General features: G+C 51.2%; 1 protein-coding gene across 5 annotated transcripts in view; it reads left to right on the plus strand.

The window, feature by feature from the left end:
• Positions 1-15,938, plus strand: part of PKNOX2 (PBX/knotted 1 homeobox 2) — a 259,719-nt gene extending 243,781 nt beyond the window's left edge. For all 5 annotated transcript variants that reach the window (XM_032359678.1, XM_032359674.1, XM_032359677.1 and 2 more), the window contains 3 exons: positions 11,695-11,771; positions 12,582-12,760; positions 13,721-15,938. In XM_032359678.1, coding sequence (XP_032215569.1) covers positions 11,695-11,771; positions 12,582-12,760; positions 13,721-13,947 — 483 coding nt within the window. In that variant the 3' untranslated portion in view covers positions 13,948-15,938. The remainder of the gene's footprint in view (positions 1-11,694; positions 11,772-12,581; positions 12,761-13,720) is intronic.
• Positions 15,939-22,342: the final 6,404 nt, after the last annotated feature.

The raw sequence follows: 22,342 nt of genomic DNA on the forward strand, positions 1-22,342 counted from the left end.
GTCCTGTGTCTGAGGCTTCTTGTCATTTCCACTGCTGCGTGGCATTAGCAGCTACAGACATGGATTCTGATGACAGAATGCTCCTGAGATGGGACTTAAACCCCAGAGCCTTTTTGTTGTTAGGCTACAGTGAGGTTAGGAAGGTTTCATCCATTAGCTGCTTGCTATGGGGTCCCTGAAGAATCCCATGATACTTTCTTGCTGTTGTCTTTCGGCTGAAAGAGGCCAATCTCCTGCTGGAAGCAATCACTCCACAGCAAACGCAGGCTGGGGGGAACTCCAGCAGAGGGTCCTGTCCACAGAGGATGGAGGGAGAGGGCTGCTCTTCCTGCCCAGCTTCTACCCCCAGCCCCTCTGCTCCAGACCCCAGTGCCCCTCACCCTGGCCCAGTTATTCTGCTCATTTCTACCCAGAAGTGGGCTGTTCTCTGTGCTGCTGTCACCAAAGCACAGGAGCAACATTACAGAATATTCTCTGCATGTGGGGAGATCCCAAAGAGGAAACCAAGCCCCAGCAGGCCCAGCCATACACCGAAGGAGCCATGCCTTCATCAGTCACCGTGGCGGCCCAATTCGCGCTGAGCATCTTCAGGCCTCACCTCATGTAATCCACCCAGCCAGCACAGGGGCTGGTACATTTGTTTATTTGAGAGAGAGAGAGAGAGATCGCAAGCAAGGGGGAAGGGTAGAGGGAGAAGCAGATTCCCTGCTGAGCAGGGAGCCCGGTGTGGGTGGGACTCGATCCCAGGACCCTGGGATCATAACCTGAGCCAAAGGCAGACGCTTAACAGACTGAGTCACCCGGGGCCCTGCTATCCTCGTTTTACCAGTAACAAAACTAGACTCAAAGAAGGGAACATGTTTCCCAACATCTCATGGGATTCGAGCCCAAGTCTGTGGCTCCTCGAGGCTCTAGTTCCTCACCCACGAGGCTATAGTCCCTCCGCATTGACCCAAGAAACCAGAGCATCTCTCGGCTCCCACATAAAGTCTAGGTGAAGCAAAGGGGACCCCTGGCTCTCAGCGGGTGCTGTCAGTGGACATTGTCCGTGGAGACACAGAGCCCTGTCCTGGGAGGGGGGCAGGAGAGCTACCTGCCACCCTAGTTTTCAGATTCACTGAGGCAGCCTTACCATCCCTTCGTTCCCTCTCCCTTCTCCAACGCTCACATCCGCAATCCTGGAGTGGCATCCAGCCAGCGTCACCATTGGACCCTGCTCGCTGCCTCCCCACCCTGTGTGTGAGGCGGCTGCTTTCCCACCCGGCCACGTGCAGCTGAGGGCCTGCTTCCAGGGCCCTCATATGAACTCTGCGGCTGTCACAGAAGCCAGGTGCCCAAAATGCACCATGGGCCTTCCCTCTTTTGACTTTTTTTTTTTTTTTTTAAGATTTTATTTATTTATTTCACAGACAGAGATAGGCAGAGAGACAGGCACTGAGAGAGAAGGAAGCAGGCTCCCTGCTGAGCAGAGAGCCCAAAGCGGGGCTCAATCCCAGGACCCCGGGATCACGACCTGAGCCGAAGGTAGAGGCTTTAACCCACTGAGCCACCCAGGTGCCCCATCTCTTGACTTTTTTTTAATTGAACTAGAATTCACATACCTCCATTCACCCTTTGTAACTCAAGTCAGGTTTTCTGTATGTTTAGCATTGTGCAGCCATCCCCAGTATTGAATTTCAGAATATTTTCATCAATTGAAGAAATTCTGTTACCCATTAGCTATCACTGCCCCGCCCTTAGAAACCAGTAATCCACTTCGGGTCTCATCAGATTTGCCAATTTCAGATCTTTCACAGGAATGGAATTTTATTATATGTGGTCCTCTGTGAATGGTTTCTCTCACTCTACATCAGGCTCCCGAGATTCATCGTGTCGTAACATACATCGGTGCTTACTTCTGCTTCGTGGCAGAACAGGATCCCACTGCATGGACATACCACCCTTGGTTCATCCACTCATTAGCTGGGGCACGTTTGGGTTGTTTTCTACTTTTCGGCTTCTGAGTAACGCTGCTATGAACATTCCTGCACTCCACCTGATCTGAGCCTGTCCAGATCTGAGTGCATCTTTGTCAGATTTCCAGCTCTTCTCACCCACGGCACTGGAGCCTCACATGCTAGGCTCCTCCCCACTGGGGGCCACAGGCTGCCACACACCCGGGTACAGCATGTGCCCTGCCTGTGGGCTCCCAGCCAAGGAGGGTGTGTGGACATGAAATCCAGCTGGTTGCCTCTGTGCCTTGGTGTAAATCTTCAGTGACTCAACAAACACTCTCTGTGCGTCCTGCTTGCCACCTTCCCTGTGCCTAGCATTCTCCTAAGCCCCAAAGACATACACATCGATCCCTGTCAGAGATGCGCTTATGGGATCCATCTCCAGCTGGCTTAGAAATGGTGATGTCTCTTACAGTGTGTGCTCTGTGGAAGGGGCATGGTACAAGGAGGCAGGCGCTGGATTTGAGTGTTGCACGCCTTCTTACCTAGCCAAAGGACCAGGGCACGTTGCTGGGTCTCATCAGATCTCCGTCTCCTCTGCTCTAAAATGGGAATCACGATATCCAGTCCACAGCACTGTTGTGAGGATTGAATGAGATGAGCGTGAAAGTACTTTGTCCTGATCCAAACACAGCTGCTGTTGCAAATGCCTCCCGTCTCACTCCGGGAGTCCCCCTAATCCACCCTGTCTCAGGAAAAGCTGAGAAATCTTGACACTTCTAGGGAATCTGTGGCGAAAAGTAAGAAAACTTGAAAAGCAAAAAAATAGCTCAGAGAGACTTAGACCATTTTTGTTCCAGAATATCTTGCCTGCTACTTTTTCCTTCAACTTTGTTACACGATCTGAAATTCCACTCATCAGAGATCGACTTCAAAGTATCCAATCCCTGTCAAAAACAGATGCCAATGGAAAGGCCGAGATGCCATCTTTCATTCACAGCTTAGTATGAATTAGTTCCAAAGCTTACTTTTTTACTCCCACTCAGCTAAGATCAGCTTCATGGGAAGAGTGCCAGTGCTTGTTAGCAGTAGCAAATGAAGATTAGAATATTTTTTAACACAGTATTTTGAAGAGGCAAACCAGAATGGGGCACCAGGGGAAAGGTTTCTAGCAATTGTTCTTACCCTCTTCAAGGCCCCTGACCTTTAAGACTCTGATGAAAGTTTTATCTATATCATCACGAATATAGTTTTAAGACATTTGAACCTAAAGTCCTAGCAGCCAGAGGCCTCAAATTCAGAAAGCTGACTGCAGGGTCACATGATGACGGCCCTGGGGCTCTGAGAAGAGGTGCTGAGAAGTGGCAGTAGGGCCCAGGAAAAGGCAAGAGGACGAAGCCTGTGCTCCCCCACCTCAGAATTTCCTCAAATCTAGACCACCCCCTGAAATTAGAGTGAGATTGGCTCTTTATCCCTGAGTCTTAAAAGCTCCTTTCCACCAAAACATAGATCTTTAACTAAATCAGCCTTTGGGGGCTAGCCTGGAAGGCTAGCTATTAAAGAAATAACTTGTTTCTATGGGAAAATGGGATCTAAGTCCCAAATACTGTATCTGTCCACTGACACCTAAGTCGTGGGTATAAGACATGATTCCAGCACTTGAGGGACTGATAATTTAATTGGGGAAATAAATTACACATCTAAACCAGGAGTGGTCAACCCATGCTGTAATCAAGTATTAGCAGGGGCATACACACTCAAGGGGTCCAAGAATGGAGGAAGTAGTACAGGTGAGAGAAGTTTGCCTACCTGTGCTTGTCAGACACATCCAGACTAGCGTGTCTGGGACTGAACATCGCATTTCAAAAGGTGCTTTGAGAAGTCATGTCCAGAGAAGAGCAGTCAGAGTAGGGAAATGTCTGTTCAAATGGCTTTTAATGGGAAACAGGTCATATGATGAATGGTTAAGGGGACTGGGGATGTTCGGTCCATAGAAAAGTTTTGTTTCTCTAGGGCCGGCATGGTATAGTATAAGGAACAGGGTTTTGGAGGCAGACAGACCTGAGACTGATCCCAGCTCCATTTTTTTTACTTGCTGTATGACCTTGAGCCAGTCAACTGGCATCTCTGATGTTAATTTCCTCTTCATAAAATAGAGATAATCATATCCACGTATGGTCAATAATACGTTAAAAAGCGCAGTGCCTGACAGATGGTCTAGCCCAGAGGTGGAGCGGACGTGGTTAAAGATACAGGGGTTGTGAGTCTTGGCTCTGCCACTCACTGCTTGGAGTGAGTGGAGCCAATTTCTTAACCCTTCTGGGCTTGGTTTTCTCATGTGTAAAACGTGAATAATGATGCTTGTTTCATAGGTGCCTGGAAAATTCAGTGAGGTATTTTGACAGAGTACTCTGTGAATATTGTTAAGTATTCAAAGTTAGCAAAGGGCACCTGGGTGGCTCAGTGGGTTAAGCCTCTGCCTTCAGCTTGGGTCATGGTCTTGGGGTCCTGGGATCGAGGCCCGTGTCAGCAGGGAGCCTGCTTCCTCCTCTCTCTCTGCCTGTCAGATAAACAAATAAAATCTTAAAAAAAAAAAAAAAAATCAAAGTTAGCCAGAAACTGTAGGCATCCAGTAAGTGCTTGGAACTCTTGTTATGAAGTAAGAGACAGTGCTGTCGACTTCTGTGTGAAGGGCAGTCTAGGCTCTCTGGCTGGTTGAGTAAGGAGAAGATTTGAGTCCAATAGAAAGACTTTTCCAACGATCAGCAAAAGGGCTGCCATGCGGTAACACTGGTCCCGCAGAGCCACGCTTCCCCCCTTCTTCAGGACGGCACACCCAGAAAGTGATAGAAACCAACCATACCACTTGAAGCTGGGGACCAGCTGGCAGACTCCCACTGAGCCACCCTGGCACTGTCTCTGCACACCTGTAACTGGTTTGGGGGTATCAGTGAAAGTGCTGGTATCAAGGACACCAGCCCAGTGCAGGAGCTGGCCTTGGGGACTTCCAGGGCTCTGGGCATGAGTGAGGTCTTGCCTTAAAGAAGCCTTGCACAGGATGCTGATGCACAAACTTAGGGTTTAATGGAGGAGCTGGGATCTGGGCCAGGTCTGGCAGGGAGTCTAGGATTTAGGATGGAGTAGGAAAAGAAGGACGAGTTGGATGGGTGAGAATTCTTTCCTGATTGACTATCAATGGCCTTGTCTGGCCGGTGATGGTTGCCGACCAAAGAGACAGACCCCTCCTCCTAAGGTCATGAGCATGAAATACTCCTCTACCCTTCTTCTCCCCCCTGGAGCCTGGGGAACTGTGTAGCTCTGTGTCATGCCACGACTGTTGTCTCTCCCCTGCTGCTCAGGCATCTGTACCTGTAGAGCTTCGGTGGAAGGTACACCGGGTCCTAGAAGTCAGGCTAACCATGGCTTGGCTGTATTCTCCCTTCTGTGCCAGGGAAACGGGAGATCTTGGATTCCTGCCTGTGATGTGAAACTGTTTTCTCCCGCCCACCCTTCACTGCAGGGACAAAGAGAGAACAGACCCCGGAAGCTGCCCTCAACTCCCCAGGACAGATGGAGAGTGCTGGAAGTGTAGTCCCAGGGTGTGGGCCACACTGACTGCTTGAGCACCAGGGAGTCCCAGGGAAGGAGGGAGGTTGGTGGTCTCCATCAAAGATAGGGCCTTGTTGACAATTGGCTGGTCAGTTGCAAGGCTGGATGGAGCTGGTCTGAGAAGACAGGGGGTGTGGGAGGCCACTAGCTTGCCCTGAGCCCCAGGACACTCCATGGGGGTCTGCAACTCTCAAATATTCTACCTGAAAAATGGCTAGCAGAGATTTACAATTTCTAGCATCCCCCCAAGAAGCCTAAGACCCAGACTAGGGGAAAACACCCCATTGTATGCGCACAGAGCTGGAGTAGTCCCAGAATCCAGGAAATAAAACCATTTGAAAGAATGATTTCCATCCGCGCATCTCTCCATGCGCAGAAGGAGCTGCTGAGGGCTCTCGCCATCTGTCAGAAAAACAACCTGTGGCTTTCACAGAGAGGGAGCCACGTGTGTCATGCAGCAGATTTATTTTATTTGTTATGTATCGATTTATTGAACAAACACTGAGTGCCAGGCACTGTTCTAAGAACCTTTCAGATATTAACTCATTGAAATCGTATTACCATCTCAGGGTAGGTGCAATTATTTTCCCCATTTTACAGAAGATGAACCCCAGTAACAAGCTCAAGGTCTTGAGAGGGTGAGAGACCAGTATTCAAAGCCTGACAGCCTGGCTCTGGAGTTTATGTTCTTCCCCCCTTCTTACTGTGCTGCCCTGAAGACTCCTCTAGAAAGCTGCCCAGTGTGCCTCCATAGACCCTAAGTACCCCAGTCTTCTCCCAACAAACATTCATGGAATAGACACTTGCAGGAAAGTCCCTTTTAGCAAGTAGGGCAAGTAGGGCAGCCTGATCCCAGGGAGTTGATTCACTGATGCTCCCCACCCTGTCCCACTCATCTTCACTCGTAAAGGCCCTCAGCAAATGATGACAACCACCAGTTACCCACTTAGGTTCCTATGATCATCCATTCCTTGAATACATACTGAACACTTACCAGGCATTTTCTTTGGCACTGATGAGGTGGGGGTGGAAAGAAAGGTGGGGGTCCTTTTCCTCAGAAACATGCAGCATGTCCAGTTGGGGTGACAGCTAAACAAATCATCCATGTAGCATATGGAACCCTATGGGATAAGTGCTCCAACTCATAAGAAAGGTGTCCCAGTGGGCACGAGGCACTGGGGGCAGGTTAGGAAGGACCAGTCTTGCTTGCTACAGCATGAAGGATGGATTGAAATAGAAAACAGAGGGAGGGAGAATAGTTCCGAGATTGTAGGACGGTGAAAAATAGGAAGGCGGTTAATTTTTTACAATGGAAAACTATGAGCAATGAAAAATGAATAGGTACAGAAACACCAAATAAATGTAGATTAGTCTCACACCTATACTTCAGAGTGAAATCCTGTGTGCTAATGGATTCCATTTATATAGGGTCCAAATACCAGGGAAAAGTAAACTATATTGTTTAAGGATGTAACATAGATAGGAAAACTACAGAGAAAAGAAAGAAAGAAATTACCATAAAAACCAGGTTATTTTCGGGGAGGATATCTTTGAGGGTAATGATTGAGAAGGGGCATGAAGGGGGCTTTGGGTGTTGGTAATATCTTATTTTTTGACCTGAGTGGTGGTCCCACTTGTGATTAATAGATAAAACTATATATTTTCTTTGGACCTTTCTGTGCTGGTACAATTGTAAAGGGGAGGGGAGTAAAAAGGAGCAATAAAAGAATGGAAGGTCTGCATGAGGTGCATGATAATAAGAAAGAAGAGTTCTTGTGGTGTTTACTGGGTTTCCTTCTGCTCTAAAAGGCTCGTTTTTTCCCCATTTGCCACCTGGGAAATCAGGGTGCACCTGCCATCGATGGCATCTCAGATGTGATAAAATGTGGTTGTTTCAGGATCCTCACCATGCCAGCTGCCTCCATCGGGTTGGTGTCTGACCTTCCCCGAGCAAGGCCAGGCCCACAGAGTTGGGGCTGCTGCAGGGTGCGTGTCCGCAGTTGGTCAGGAGCGAGAAGGGAAGAGGGCTGTCATTGACGCCGGTGCAATGGGAGCCCAGGGAAGGAAAGCCGGCTTCCGCTTCCCCTGTGCCCCATCCCTCCATGACTGGCCAACCTCATGGTCACCTGCCTGCACCAGGAGGAGGAAGGATAGTCTCGGGTGGGCTCGGGGTGAAGGAAGGAGCAGGGGACCCAGGAACCAGCCCTGGTCACACTTCTTCCAGAGCCAGTTCCCCAGGTGGAACTCACCCTTCATCTGAAAGATGTCTTCAGCTTCAGTTTAGGGCAGGGGAGACCTAAGCTAGGAGGCCACAAAGCAAGGTGTCAGAAAGAGTTTAGGTCAGATTTCGGAGGAACTTCCTGATGGCCGCTGGGCCACCACGAAACACCCCCTCTGTGTAAACACTGCAGCTCCCTTCTCTAGAGACTGCACAGTTGGCTCTGTGGTGTCTGGGAGGCTTTGCTACATTGTCCAGAGGGAGTTCGTGAAGCACACACACTTTACCTGCATTATCTCGTTAGATCAGCCCCCGAGCCCAAGAGGTATGTGCTGTTCTGCTATTTCCCTTTCAAGACCAAGGAAACTAAGGATAGGAGACGTAGAACAACAAATCGCCAAGCTCCCAGAGCTGGTGAATGGTGGGGGTGTGTGTGTGCAGGACTTGACCTCTCCTGAGGCTGTGTACTTGACCACCAGGCAGCTCTGCATAGTTATATAAGGCTCTAAGCCCGCCCTGAGAAGGATCTGTCATTTTCTGGTTCATTCTATATCTCTTGTTCTGGAAGGATTATCTGCTTCCAGAGAGTGGCTGCCTGCTTCCCTCCTGACTCCAGAGCAGCTCTTCCAAATAGTGGCCAGAGAGTAGCTACTATGGCTTGATGGCTTACGGTGATCTCACTTGATTCCTCCTCCCGTCCTTGGCCCTGAGCCTTTCCAATTGTGCTAAAAGGAGCACTGACCAAATCAAGGTCTGTCCAGGGGCCAGGACTATTTTGACTCTGTCCTCAGAAATCATCTGGTCTGAGGCGTGTACAAGCTCGACTGCTCCTAGGAGCCCTCAGATGTGGTGCCAGAAATGTTCTGGCTAACACACCTGTCCCCAGAGCCGGGCCAAAGCTGCCACTCACCCCCACGGCCTCCACCACGTGCCTCCTAAGGTGCCGGTTGCAGGCAGGATGGGTGGTGGCGTTTGGACAGTGGGAGGAGAAGAGGCTTATAATTCTCTCCATAAGAGGACAGCCAGCTGCCTTCCCCGACCCCACCTCCCACACTCTCCATCCAGTGGATTTTGGAGTGGATCCAGTGGATAACCTCTGAATTTATACTCTCCACTCAGAAGGGAGAGCTGTACCAGGAGCCTCCTTAGAGCACACACGATCCCTCCGTGGGAGAGGCTGAAGGATCTCTTTCCCTGGAGGTCTTTAAGAGTGGAAGAGACGTGGTCTGGCTGGCTTCAGTGTAAGTCTTGGCACAAGACTTCTGCCTGGAAGGCCCATCCCCACCTTTGCTGGGACACTTGGCCATTCTTCAAAGGCCAGCTGAAGTACCACCTCGCTCAGGAAGTCCTCCCTGACCAGTCAGCCCACCCTTTTCTACCACCCAAGGGAACAGACACACTGCCCATTAAAGGGAGTTTCTTCCCCTTTGTCTGCAGCCTTTTCCCTAAGCTGTGAGCTGTCACAGCCACGAATCTTTCACCTGCCAGGAGGTGGAAGATCTTCCACCTTCCAGCAGCCAGGAGGCAGCAGCTTCCCCTCCCCGTCAGCTGATGAGCCATGCGCTCTGCTCAAGAAATAAGGTGGCTGTCTCCTGCCTGTGTCGGTTCCCTCGCGTGGTCCATACCCAACACACCGACCATCTACTCTGCCTGGGCTGGACACTGGAGATCCCATGTCTGCTAAGACCGGGTTCCCACCTGAGAGCAACTCCCCAGTCTTGTAGGGAGACCTCTTATCATATAGCGGGCTGAATGCCGTTATTCAAACACAGCCGTGATGGACTCTGCCCCAGAACTTGGGAAATGGCTCACAGAGGATTTGATCTGTGGCAGGTCTTCCCAGAAGCTCAGAGACACACACAGTGGAAAAGTGGGGGAAAGAGCATTGCAGCGGAGGGAATGACAGATGCGAGGACAAGAAGGCACGAAAGGGCCCAGTGCAGCCCGGGAAGGCCAGATGGTTGCCATATATTTGCTGTGTTCACGGACCAAGTGGCCATAGACGGGGGCTGCCTGGCTCCTCACAGCTAGGGAAATTGAAACTCCATGGAGCCAAAAAACAGGGCTGGGGCCCCACCCCTTCCCCAGAAGGTGTCAGAAGTGGATAGCCCCTGCTCCTCTGCCCCTTGGGGCCTGCGATCCCGCCTCCCAGCCTCCCTCTGTTCTTTCCAGTTAGGAAGAAATTGGCTCCCCTGACATTGATGTGTTTTCCTGCTTGTTAGAATCTTAATGTATGAATCACAAGGCCCAGCTGCCCTGGCGTGGTGGTCAGGGTCAGAGGTGTGAATTAGAACAACACATGATCCTAACGGCTTCGGTCAGGGGGTGCTGGAGCCAGCTGTAGAGGTTGCTTGCCTTTGTCGCTGATAATGAGAGCACTTCCAAGGCTGTCGCTCTCACGCTTGTTCCTTAGCCTGAAGCACCTTGCCCACATCATCCCATAATAATAGCGTGAAGAGCCATCTCCTCGTGAGCACGTTATGAGTACAATTTCATTTCATCACTAGGGCGACTTTATGATGTAGGCCTAAGGGACATGCCTGAGACCTCACAGCATGACGTGACCGAGCCAGAATCTGAGTCCCAGTCTCTGGGACTTTGGAAAGCCCAAGCAGCTCTTTCTAATGCCACCTCAGTCCCGAGGAATATCCCTGGCTAGAGGTAGAGGAGGCTGGACGGCTTGGCCCTCTGCCCTAGGAGTCCACAGACCTCCCCTCGCTTCAGGGCAAGGCTCCCACCCACTCTGACCCTCATCACTTCTTCACCACATGCCTGCTGGGTGCGAGGTGTGGGTACAGGGACCTGGAGAAGACACAAAGATGCAGAGACCCAGTTACCGTGCAGCTCACCACCGAGTGGGACCCAAAAGGACCCCTATTCCACCATCACCCAAAACTTTCCCATTCTTAATGTGACCTGTGCAACCTTCCCCACACTCTGGCCAACCCATTTCTCCTTCTAACCTTCTCTAGAGCCCATTACCCAAACTACCCAACCTTTGCTTTGTTTCTGCTTTCTTTCACTCAGGAGTCATTTGCATGTCATTTGCATGTGGAAGGCACTGGGGATACATTAATAAGACGAATTAATAAGACATGGTCTCTGCCCTCATGAAGCACAGTCTAAGAGCGGGAGACAAGGCTGTCATCAGTGCAGGGACCGAAGTGCCCTGGGACACCCCTTCCTCACCCCCGCAAAGACAAGGACTCAGTCTTACAAACGACAAGAACTGAGTTCCAAGCTGGAGCTAGCCCCTAGGGGAACACCAGAGAAGTTACTCGGTTTCTTCAGCTGTAAAGTGGGAATAAGAATACTTAACCTGCCTACCTTATCAAATGGGAGCAATGTGCTTTGTTAAATGAAATTAAGTGCATGATAACCTTTCTTAGGTTGCTGAGGATTCTACAACTAGTAGTTACCATTATATTCATCTTCAGTCTCCTGGGATGCCAGCATAAATCTGGGCACAGGGTAGATATTCAGTAAATTTCAGTCAATTTAAATTTAATTGGTTCAGATACCCCCATGTACCACCTTCTGATAGTCCTGTAGGCTTTTGGGGCCATTGTCAACCTAATACTAACGATGCTTGACCTGCCTGCTGGGGGTTGGCTGTGAGGACAAAGTCAGGATGTGAAAGTGCGTTGGAAGCTATCAATATTGAGCTCTACTGACTCTTGGGAAACCCATGTTGTCCCCCATCTTGGGGAGAGGGGGCAGTGTTCCTGACTGTGGAGCCACAGACATGGGACGGCCTCCCCCAGGCCTTAGTTTCATTACTTTTGGGAAACAAACATTGTACTTTCCCCGATTTAGGCTCCTAAACCTCTGGGCTGCCTGGGTCAGGATAGCACCTGTGATGTAGACGTGGTCTCTGGGGGGACCAGGCCACCATGTGCCCACCCTGCATTAGCCCTTCACCTCTCATTTCAGCATCCCTACCCCACGGAGGATGAGAAGAGGCAGATTGCAGCCCAGACAAACCTCACCCTCTTGCAAGTAAATAACTGGTGAGTTCTCACCCGCGCAAAGGCTCTCAGATCCGAGGGCCAGCAGGGGAAAGAGATAGCCTAGCCCAGCTGCTCTACCACAGCAGTCTTCCCCTTTGGGCCAGAAGCAGAAAGGTAGAATCAACCCAACCTCCTAGAGCTTCATCTGCAGCTTCTTAGCGCCCTCTGCTGGGAGATTGTGTCAGGAACATCCCTGGAAGCTTCTGGCTGAGTGGAAAGCCTGGCCCCACCTGCCGACAGCCAAGGTCTGGAGGAGCGCCCGGTGGTCATCTAGTCTACCCACCACCTCCGTGAACTGAAGAACTACAGTGTTCTGCAAAGCCTGGGTGGGAAGGAGGAGGGAGAGTTGCATCTTCTGACTTCACAGGCATGTTTTCCCCTTCTGTGTCTGGCTGAGCTGTCCCAGAAATCTCAGAGAGCAAGGTCTGGTTGGGTGAGGGTAGACCCAAGATTTGGGGCCCCTGATCTGAGCCCTGGGCCCTGGAGTGAAGTCAGAGTTCAGTGCTTCGTAGGGGACCCCTACTTCCTCTGTTCCAAGCCTGATGAGTCCTGAGTAGAGATTTCTGACCCTCCTCATGCGTCCCTCCCCTGCTGTGTGGTAACCAAGCTCCAGGAGATTCCATGAGCCCTGCAGTGCCCAGGGCTCTTCTCCCAGCTGGGCTTTCACACCCTAGACAAGCCCCCAGTCTGTTCTGTACAGTGGATCAGCTGCTGAGAGTCTGGAAGCAGCTCTCACTCCCTGCACATGTGCACACACACCCCACAGCCCCGGGGGGTACTAACTAGGTCCCCACCTTTACCCCTGGGCAGGTTCATCAACGCCCGGAGGCGCATCCTGCAGCCCATGCTTGATGCCAGCAACCCAGACCCTGCCCCTAAAGCCAAGAAGATCAAGTCACAGCACCGGCCCACCCAAAGATTCTGGCCCAACTCCATTGCTGCGGGTGTGCTGCAACAGCAGGGCGGCGCCCCAGGGACGAACCCGGACGGTAAGAACCGGGGGCGGGGGAACTGTGGCCTGGCGCTGGTGGGCGGACCTCCTGGATGGGCTCCACGAAGACGCCAGGGCTGCGCAGCCACCTGCCTGTGTGGCAGCGGCAGCTCGGTCACACTCGTGTTCTCCTTCCAAGGATGTGCACAGGCCTGAAAGAAGGGGATGTTTTTGCATATATTTTCACAACCAAAAAGCGACCTCACAAAGACGAGTGGGAGTCCGTGGTCATCTGAGTCAGTGACTGCTCAGCAGAGCCCCCTCCTCCCTCCCACACCCGCCCGAAGTTCCGGCGCACCCGTGAGCGTCTGCCCAGCTCCCCCAGAGCCAGGGCCATCTATAAATACCGAAGCAGGCAGCTGGCTTGTGAACGGAGGCCAGGAAGAGCTTTGTTTTCCCAGCTTCTCCATCACACCCTCCACATACACTTTCCTAATTGCCGGTCGCCTGGTGCACAATGAATAATTCACTGAGCCAGACATTTTATGGCTTGGCACGTGAAGACAGCTGTGTGTGGGAAGTGGAGGTGTGCGTGTGCACGTACATACCTCTGCGTGCATCTCTGCAGCTGCATTCGGGTTCTCCGTCCTGGGCAGTTGCCGTGTCCGCTGTAGCAGATTCTGAGCTACACGGACCAAGGGGAGAATCCCAACTCCATCATGCCTGTCACCTTGAGCTGATGCCTTAACCATCTGAGACTCAGTTTCTTCCTCTTTAGAATGGGGACGGTAACTCCCACCCTACAGAATTGTTGGAAAGTCCAAGTATGTAACGTCCACAGACGCTGCCGGGGGTGCCGGAGCACCACTTCTTGGGAAGGGGCCAGGAGGGGCTGACAAACGTGTGGATTGGGCGACTTCACACCTGGGAACTGTTGACCACTCCGTGAACCAGTCCCCGCCACTCTACCCAACACCGAGGTTCCCGAGCCTGACCCTTGCCTTCTTCTCTCGCGTAGGTTCCATCAGCTTGGACAACCTGCAGTCCCTGTCCTCAGACAATGCCACCATGGCCATGCAGCAGGCCATGATGGCCGCACATGACGACTCGTTGGATGGGACAGAAGAGGAGGACGAGGAGGAGATGGAAGAGGAGGAGGAAGAGGAGCTGGAGGAGGAGGCAGATGAGCTTCAGACGACAAATGTCAGCGACCTGGGCTTGGAACACAGTGACTCCCTGGAATAGTTGCAGCCCAGATGGCACTGGTCACCGAGCAGGACAGGAGTGTCGTCAGGAGGGCTCCAGGGTGGGGGGGAGGGGGGCACGGGCAGGCAGCACCAAGGAAGTTGGGCCCTAGCTTCCCCAAATCAGTAGCTCGAAGAAATGCTGAGGAGACCCCCGCTCCTTCCCAACTCCCAGGCTTCCGTGAGCGCCCCCGCCCCACTTCCCTAGACCTGCAGAGGACTCCGTTTGCGGGGCCGGCCACGCAGCCTACACGGAAAGGCAGGAGTGAGAGCTGGACTCACGAATCCCTGAGGACAGATGGCACCCATGCCCCTGAAGGACTTGAGATGTTTACAAGCCCTGCGCTGTGAGGCGGAGCGGGGCTGTTCAGAGTGAGCCTCGCCAGGGACAGAGGAGGAAAGGGAGAGTCAAGGGGCTCTGGGTTCCACCCCCATGAGGTTCTCAGCTCCTCAAAAGACATTCAAGGGCAAGAGCCCAGACTCATCACCAGTGGCTGTAGCAGAGGGGAAGGCCCTGAGGCGTCACATCTTGCAGATTGGAGTGGGACCCAGGCCCCCGAGGGCTCTTGCTCATTCCTCCAAGGACCTGTCTCAGGCACGGGCAAACCATGGACTTGGAAGAGAGGGCAGGAGCCCCCACAGCCACCTTCTCTCTCTCTCTCTCTCTCTCTCTCTCTCTCTCCTGGAAAGGAATGGTAAGCTGGCAAGGCTCGGATTGTAGGGCGTTCAGAGGAATCCCTTCCCCTGGGTCAGTTCCAGGACCCAAGGAGATGGCAGAACCTGAGCTAGGAGCCATATCAAGGTGACTTTGGGGACCACAGCCATCCCTAGGTGGTCACAGAACTCAGCTCCTGTAGCAACAGGACAATGGTGTCTTATCCCAGATGTTCCAGCCCTCAAATGGAGCTCCTCAGATGTCCCAGCCCTCAGCCCCCCATGGCTGTCCCCCTGCTCCTGGGCTGGCAGAGCAGCCCCCATTCTCTTTTCATTCTATCCTTCAGAGAAGGCAGAAGAAACATTGGAAAGAAGCATCCAGTCCAGTGGGAAGCCGGGGGTTGGAGAAGGTGCTACATCCCTCTTCCCATCAGTATCCAAAGTGTGGGCAAGGAGCCAGAGAAATGGTGCCCCAGAGCCAAGTGGTGCCCCACCCCCACACCCCTCGATGATCTTCCCCCCCCCCACCACAACACACAGCACTGGAGGAACTGGGGCTCCCTCGAGGAGGAGGCTTGCCACCACCTGCCCTGACTCCCACCCTCCCACCCCAACTTCCAGGCCCCCATGATTGGCACCCCCCCCCACCCCTTGGCTGTGAATGACAGGACTGCTCACACGTGTGTTTTCCATTGGATTTAATTTAATGGACTTGCAGTTTCATTTGTAAATCGTGCATTGGCCATCTCCTTCAGTGGCAGGATGCGAGTGGCCACCTGGCTCAAGCTGAGGGGACCCTCAGGGCCTTCTGGGGCTTCCCCTCCCCCACCTGGTTGGGGTGGAGCAAAAGGATGGTCGCTCTCCTGAGGTCTCCCTGAAATGAATGTATTTCTCCCCCAAAAGAGCTGATATTTAATGTTTTAATAGGGATTTTTGAGAAACAAATAACCTTATTTATAATCTGGGTGATCCAATCATTTTTTACTCCCTTTTGATGCCATAAGTAGAGGAAAGTCTAGCTTTTTTGGCGTGAGACTTTTGCAATGTGCAGTGGGATAAAATACATTTCCTTTTCTGGTTCATTTTTCTTGTTCTATTTCTCTCTTTCTCTCTCTCTCTCTGACACACACACACACACACACACACACACACTTACTCTTTCTCCTACCACTTCGAACGGCAACCCACCCAGCACAGGCACACCTGCACACATGTCCACACATCCTCTTCCCAGCCCCTCCACCTGCCTAATGTTATGCAACCTCCTTCTGATGTATCCACCAAACCAGTACTGAATGTGGCCGAGAAGTTTTCAGTAAATCTTATTACCTACCATCATTCTGGTGCTCAATTCTTTTTTCCGTGGTTAGTGGTTAGTGGGACCTTGGACCGGAGAAAATTTGGAGGCCTCAGCCTACCTCTTGTTGAACGGACTACCCATGGAAGGCAACATGGTAGAAGGCTCTCTGAGTGACCTCAGTTTACCTGTCTGGGCAGGAAGACAGCCATGTTTGGCACACACACTGCATACGTGTCTGGCTCAAAGACAAAGAGATTAAGGAGAGGAGCCCGGAGGACACTCTGCACTGCCCTCTCCTGGCAATGCTCCCCCATTGCAGTGGCGCGCTCAAAATGTGGTCCCCTGGGGCACCAAACTCTACCTCCCTCAGAGGCCTTTGCTTCTCCAGGCTGCATCCTAGGCTCCAAGGGTTTTCATCCTCAAAGCTGGTGGCACCGTCGCCCCTCCCCCAGCCCTCCTATGTCCATCCAGGGCCCAGGAATCAGGAAGGAGAGGAAGTCCTGACTGCCGCTTTTAATCTAGAGCTGTGTCCAGAGACAAGCCTGCCCTCCGAACCCCAGGGCTCAGCACTGTATCCCTTGGGGGGGCAAGTGGAAATTTAGGTACAACCTTTCTCATTAATTTCAGCCCAGAATTGTCCAGGGCATCGGTTTGGGAGCAGGAGGGGGTGTTCCTTGCTCACATTCACGAAGCCTGGGGAGTCTGCACTTAACATGTGGACATCCTCCAGCCAGGTTGAAGGCTGGGAAGGGAGTTGTCACATGGGCAAAATGGGCCCCCACACAGCCCTGATGCCTGATCCCTAGGTCACCGTTGTCACAGAGCCCAAACCTCCGGTCCTACTCGGAGAGACTGCAAACAGAGACCCTGCCTCTAGGCAGGGAGAAAGTCTCAAGACCTGTGATACAGTAGAGCCCCACTTCCCAGAGCCGGGAAGCCAGCAGGCTTTCAAAGAAGTGTTTTCCAAGGAAGACGCTGTTAAAAAGACATGCCATTAAAAAAAGAAAAAAAAAAAAAACCATGGCCAAATTAATCTAGGATGAACTACATAGTCTATTTTGCTGGTGGAGTTTCATAAGGCACATTAGCATAATAAAGGCTCTGAGGAGTCCTGCAGGAAGAAACCTGTTTGTTTATCCTGTTCTCCAGATTTATTTTTTTTTTCCAAGTAATATCTATTCCAATTTTACTGGTATTCCACAGAACACATTGTATGTAACACTATTCTACGAAACTACACAGTAGCCTGCCCCAGCCTCCTCCACCCCTTCCTCAGTCGTTCTGCCAGCTTTTCAACCATGCAACCAATGGAAAAGGGGTTTCCCAAATCATTTGAGATGTGGCTGGTGGTGTTATAAAAGAGGCAGCCACCTCTCTCTCCGCGCATGACCAAGCCCTATCCAACCCAGGGAGAAGATGTGTCACAATGCCACAATCCCCAAGGAAGTAAGAGAAAAGGGACAATGCAGGATGAGGCTGAGTGCTGGTGTCTGGATCCTGGAAACCGCACCAGACGACTTCTGGCACCAACCCCTATCCCAGCACAGCAGACCTTTCAGGTTGGAAGATTCCTGCTCCTGGGAGCCAAAGGCCAGAGCTACACTGCCTCGACCAAGAGACCCCTCTGCTGCCTAGAACACGGCCAGATGAGGGCAATGGCTTGGTCACACTCACTCATTCATCTGAAGTGTATTTGCTGAGCACCGACACTGTCTCGGGCAACTTCCAATACAGAGGCTGCAACTGTGATCAGCAAAGACAAAGTTCTTGTCTTCAGAGAGTTGACACATCCTAGTAGAACACTGAGAGTGTGTGCTGGTAACATCCCCCTAGTGGTTAAAATATGACCTCATCCTGGGACAGTGAGCTCAAACTTGATCGTTCAGAGTTGCAAACAAGATTCTCGGGTACAGTGTGGCGTTCAATCAAATTCAGTTCCCAGGCATGTTTGGACCAATATTGTTTCTAAAACTTTTTGTACCAACATTTAAAAGCTACAGAATTGCAACTCAGGACCTATATTACTACACAGCCACAGCAGGGCAGGAGCAAATCATTGCTACCCCCTTTGGACTTGCTCTCCAGGCTATCACAACATTGCCTATGCATGAGGTCTCCCCAACAAAGACACTGAATCCCTCTTGCCATGGTATTATCAGGTTGTCACTGCTTGGTTGGTGTGTGGGTTAGTTATGCTCTCCACTCCCTTTTATTTTTTCCTTCTTTTTTTTTATTTCCAATATCTACATTCTTGCTTTTAAGAAAGAAACTATTTCTCTCTACCCCCTGCTCCATCAAGCAAGAGAAGACAAAACAGCCCAAGAGGTTCTGCCTTCGGGGGGGGGGGGGAAATCCAAGAGAACCTATCTGTGGAAGGGAAGATACTCCTACAACTCATTGCCGAGTGTGCCTGTGTCCCGCATCAGACATGTTACCTGCCTACCCAGCCTCTGCAGGCAAACACTAACCCTGAGGCATAAAACCTACCAGGGTTTCGTGTTAGACATGCAGATTCAGTCCCCTAACCAACTTTTTCCCAGAATCCAAGGCAAGATGCCTAAAGACTTTGGGAAACATTGCTCTCAGAAAGTAGTTTTGGGGGCGCCTGGGTGGCTCAGTTGGTTAACTGAGCAGCAAACTCTCCACTTTGGCTCAGGTCATGATATCAGGGTCATGAGATCCAGCCCTGTGACAGGCTCCATGCTGGGCGTGGAACCTGCTTAAGATTCTCTCTTCCTTCCTCTGCCTCTTCCTTCTCGCCATAGCCTGCCTTCTCCTCTTAAAAAAAAAAAAAAAAAAAAAAAAAAAGGAAGAAAGAAAGAAAGAAAAAGTAGTTTTATGTTGCCTTTTAGAAGTTACTTGTTTATAGCTGCTCCCTTTAACTTCCTTTCGCTATATAGACTATAACCCCATTATTCAGCCAGTGGGATTCGCAGGTGCCTACTAGGTACCTGATACCATACAAGGGACAGAGGACAGTTCAACTTTGCAAAGCATCACAGGAAAGGGATCGTGGAGGACTGGCAGAGAGAATACTGATGAATCGCACCATGTTCTGTGCCTTTCCACTCTGCCGTCTTTATTTCCATCCCACAGATGAGGCAAATTTTATTATACTGCTTTCAAGTGTACATATCTTATAGTTTTATTTTTCTCAGCCTCTCTCCGGGCCAATCTCATTTAGCCCCCTTGCAAATTAAATGCATCTCATTAAAGCGAACCCATTTAGGACAATGCCCTTCAGGTGTGCATCTTTGTACATCTTTCATTTTAAGACAAGTGTTTGATTTATTTTTCATCTCATTACACTCTTTAAAATTATGTGCATCTCATTACACTCAGCACAGTGAGACGACTTATTTCAGGTGTAGACATTACACCCAGTATTATCAGGCAAGAATATTTTTTTTTCATTTCATTACAAGCCTTACAATTTATGTACATCTCATTACAATCAGCCATTTAAGACAATTCCCTTCAGTTGTGTATATCTCATTATACCTTTTCATTTTCAGATTTTTTTTTTCATCTTATTACACCCAAGCATTATTCAGAGAACTCACGTCAGGTGTGCATATCTCACATCCACCTGTTATTTTGTGAATTTCAGGGTGGTGGTTTCCCCCATAGTATTGCAAAATTTTCATTACAGGGAACTCATTTAAGGCTGGCTCCGCCCACCGCGGGCCTCCCATGCTCCTCTTCAGGCTGAGGAAAAGCCCTGGGTTCTCCAGGATTTGGTCAAGACTCTGCTAACAGCTCCCCCTCAGACACACATGCACCATCTAAGTTAACTTCCTTGCTTGCACATTGAAGGGTTAGAGGAGATGGTCGCTAAGCTCCTCTCAGTTGATGGTCCGTGGAACTAGTCCTGCGGATGATGACGTGGGTCCCCAGCTTCTCCTGGAGGGACTGCTCTGCTCTCCGGGCAGCCCCCATCCCTGCTGGAGAAGCTGAGACTGACATCACCATCCAGGCTTCCAGCAGCCAGCGGACTTCACCCATCTTGCTGCCCTCCTGATGGGGTCTCACTCTGTATCCACGTGGGGTCACGATTTGGAAGGAGATGGATTAACTTGCCTCTCGTGTTGGAGGCATATTTGCTTCCTGTACAGCCCCATCGGGAGCTCTGGGCCCGGAGCACCCAGGATTGCTGGGCAGCCATCTGGGGCTGCAGGCACAGGTTCTGTTCTCTGCTAAACCAGAGTCTCCTGGGCTGGGACCGAGCTGGCTGCATTGTGAACAGGAGCCAGCCATTCTGAACCCCTGCCTCACCCAGGCCTGAGTTCAGAAATGGGTCTGAGGGATCAGGTGTCCTGAGCAGAAAATGCATGATGCTCTGACCATTGCCCCTCCCAGGGCTGTTTGTCCAGAGCAGTGATCCAAGCCGAGAGGCAACAAAATCGATTCCTAGAGACGGTCAGGAAGCACAACCACACCCGTATGGAAAGCCCGTGTACAGCACACCGTATGTTGTCACCTGCCTTTACCGCCCACCCCCAGCCTTCAGGAGCCCCATGCCTTCCAGGCAGAAAGGCTACATTTTACCCAGAGCCACTCAGTCCCTCCACCTTCACCAGGATCCCAGATCTGCCTTTTGGAGACAGCCCAAAGAAGCAGAACCCCTCCAGACTGTTTAAATGTCATTTTCGAGGCTTAGTGAACATGTGGAAGCAGCATTTTAGGAGACCTGCAATGCCTTTCCTGAACCCCTTGAACTAGTCCTCACGTTCCCACCCGTCTGGCTCAATCACAAGGCATGTGAGGCTTCTCTGTGTCTGGGGCGGTCTGTGTGTTTCCTCTTCTGTCGCTCTACCTGTCTCCTTAGCAATGAAAATAGAATCCCTTCGCTAAATGCAGAAATACATTGGACTTTTCAGCCTCCCTCCTGCACCACTCCCCTTGAATGAACCTGCTGAGAGATCAGAAAATGATTGAGTTCCTGCCTGTTTGCTTTGTCTGCCTGTCCAGGAGAGCCTGGAGGCCACAGGCTATGGAATCAGCAGGTGCCAGTGCTCCTTGGGCGGCCAGAAAGCAGGATTTATGTGAGGCTCGAGGATGGGGGGAAAGGCTGATTTGAGAGGAACAGCCCACTCCTTCCGTAGTCTTGTTTTGTTTTCAGGTCTTCTGTGCCTACTGGATTGGAAGGAAACATGATCAGGTCCCCAGCAATGGAAAGGCCACAGCGCCAAGCCCTTTCTCTCTGTTCCTCGAAGTTTACTAGTAAAAAGTATGATTTATTGAGTATTTAGCATATATGCAAGACACTGATTTAGAATACCGGTATTAGTATTCCCATCTTTAAAAGGAGGAAACAGGGGCTCAGGGAAATTATTTGCTCGAAAAGGATTTAGTAACACAGGGACACGGGGTGGTGCAGTCAGTTGAGTGTCTGACTCTGGGTTTCGCCTCCAGTCACGATCTCGAGCTGGGGGGATGGAGCCCCACATTGGGCTAGATGCTCAGCACGGAATCCGCTTCTCTCCCTGTCTGTCCTTCCCCCAGCTCTCGCTTCTGCTCTCTTTCAAATACATAAATCTTTTTTAAAAATTAGGAAGCTAATATGCAGTAGAGCTAGGATTTGAACCCAATGCCAAAACCCATGCTCCTCCTATGAAGTAATTTGTCTCCTAAGCCCCAGCGTGAGCAGGGCTGGACTCCAGGGTCGAAGGCAGATGCTCCCCTCTTCCCTGAAATCTCAGAGGTGCCAGCACCCATGCACCTGCCTTCGCTCCTCTCCTCTAAGGACCCCACATGCACAGCATTCAAAGATGTGGGATGCAAACCTTAGCCCACTTCCCCCCAAGCAGAGCGCATACACCATAGCCCAGCAGCTCCTCACTTGAAGCTGCTGCCTCTGGGGAAGGAGTGGGGTTAGGGACCAGACCTCTGCACACCCTGCTAGGAGCTGTGCTTCAGAAGGGTCCCCCAGAGCTCATCCTAGAGAAGAGGCTGCTGTTGACCATCCACCAACTGGTATAAAGTAGGCAACAGCAAGGCCAACTGCCCTGTCACTGGCGGCTTGGATGTGTGGTAGAGACCGCTATGTGAGGTCAGGAACCAACCCTCCCCAGGGAGAACACCGAAGTGACTCTGTTGGAGGAGGAGGGGAGGAGAGAGGATGTGGTGGAAATAGTCCAGACCAGAACCCAGACCTCCACCCAGACCCCCTCTCTCCCGCTGACAGGCTTCTGCAGTTGTGTGATGCACTTTCCTGTTCTCAGACAGATTGCAGAGTGGAAGGCAGAGTGAGGAGGGGGACACAAGGGTAGGGGCAAGAGACAGAAAGACGGGGAGAGAGAGGAACTAGATGTGTGTGTGTCTCTGGGGTTTTTCAGACAAAGCTATTATCAAAATGCCAACCGGCTCCTGCCTGGCCAATTTGCATATTCCATGCTGTGCTCTTTGAAGCAAGATGAATATGCATGAGGGCTTGGGCGGG

This window comes from Mustela erminea, chromosome 9 (assembly GCF_009829155.1).
Source record: "Mustela erminea isolate mMusErm1 chromosome 9, mMusErm1.Pri, whole genome shotgun sequence".
Taxonomy (NCBI): domain Eukaryota; kingdom Metazoa; phylum Chordata; class Mammalia; order Carnivora; family Mustelidae; genus Mustela; species Mustela erminea.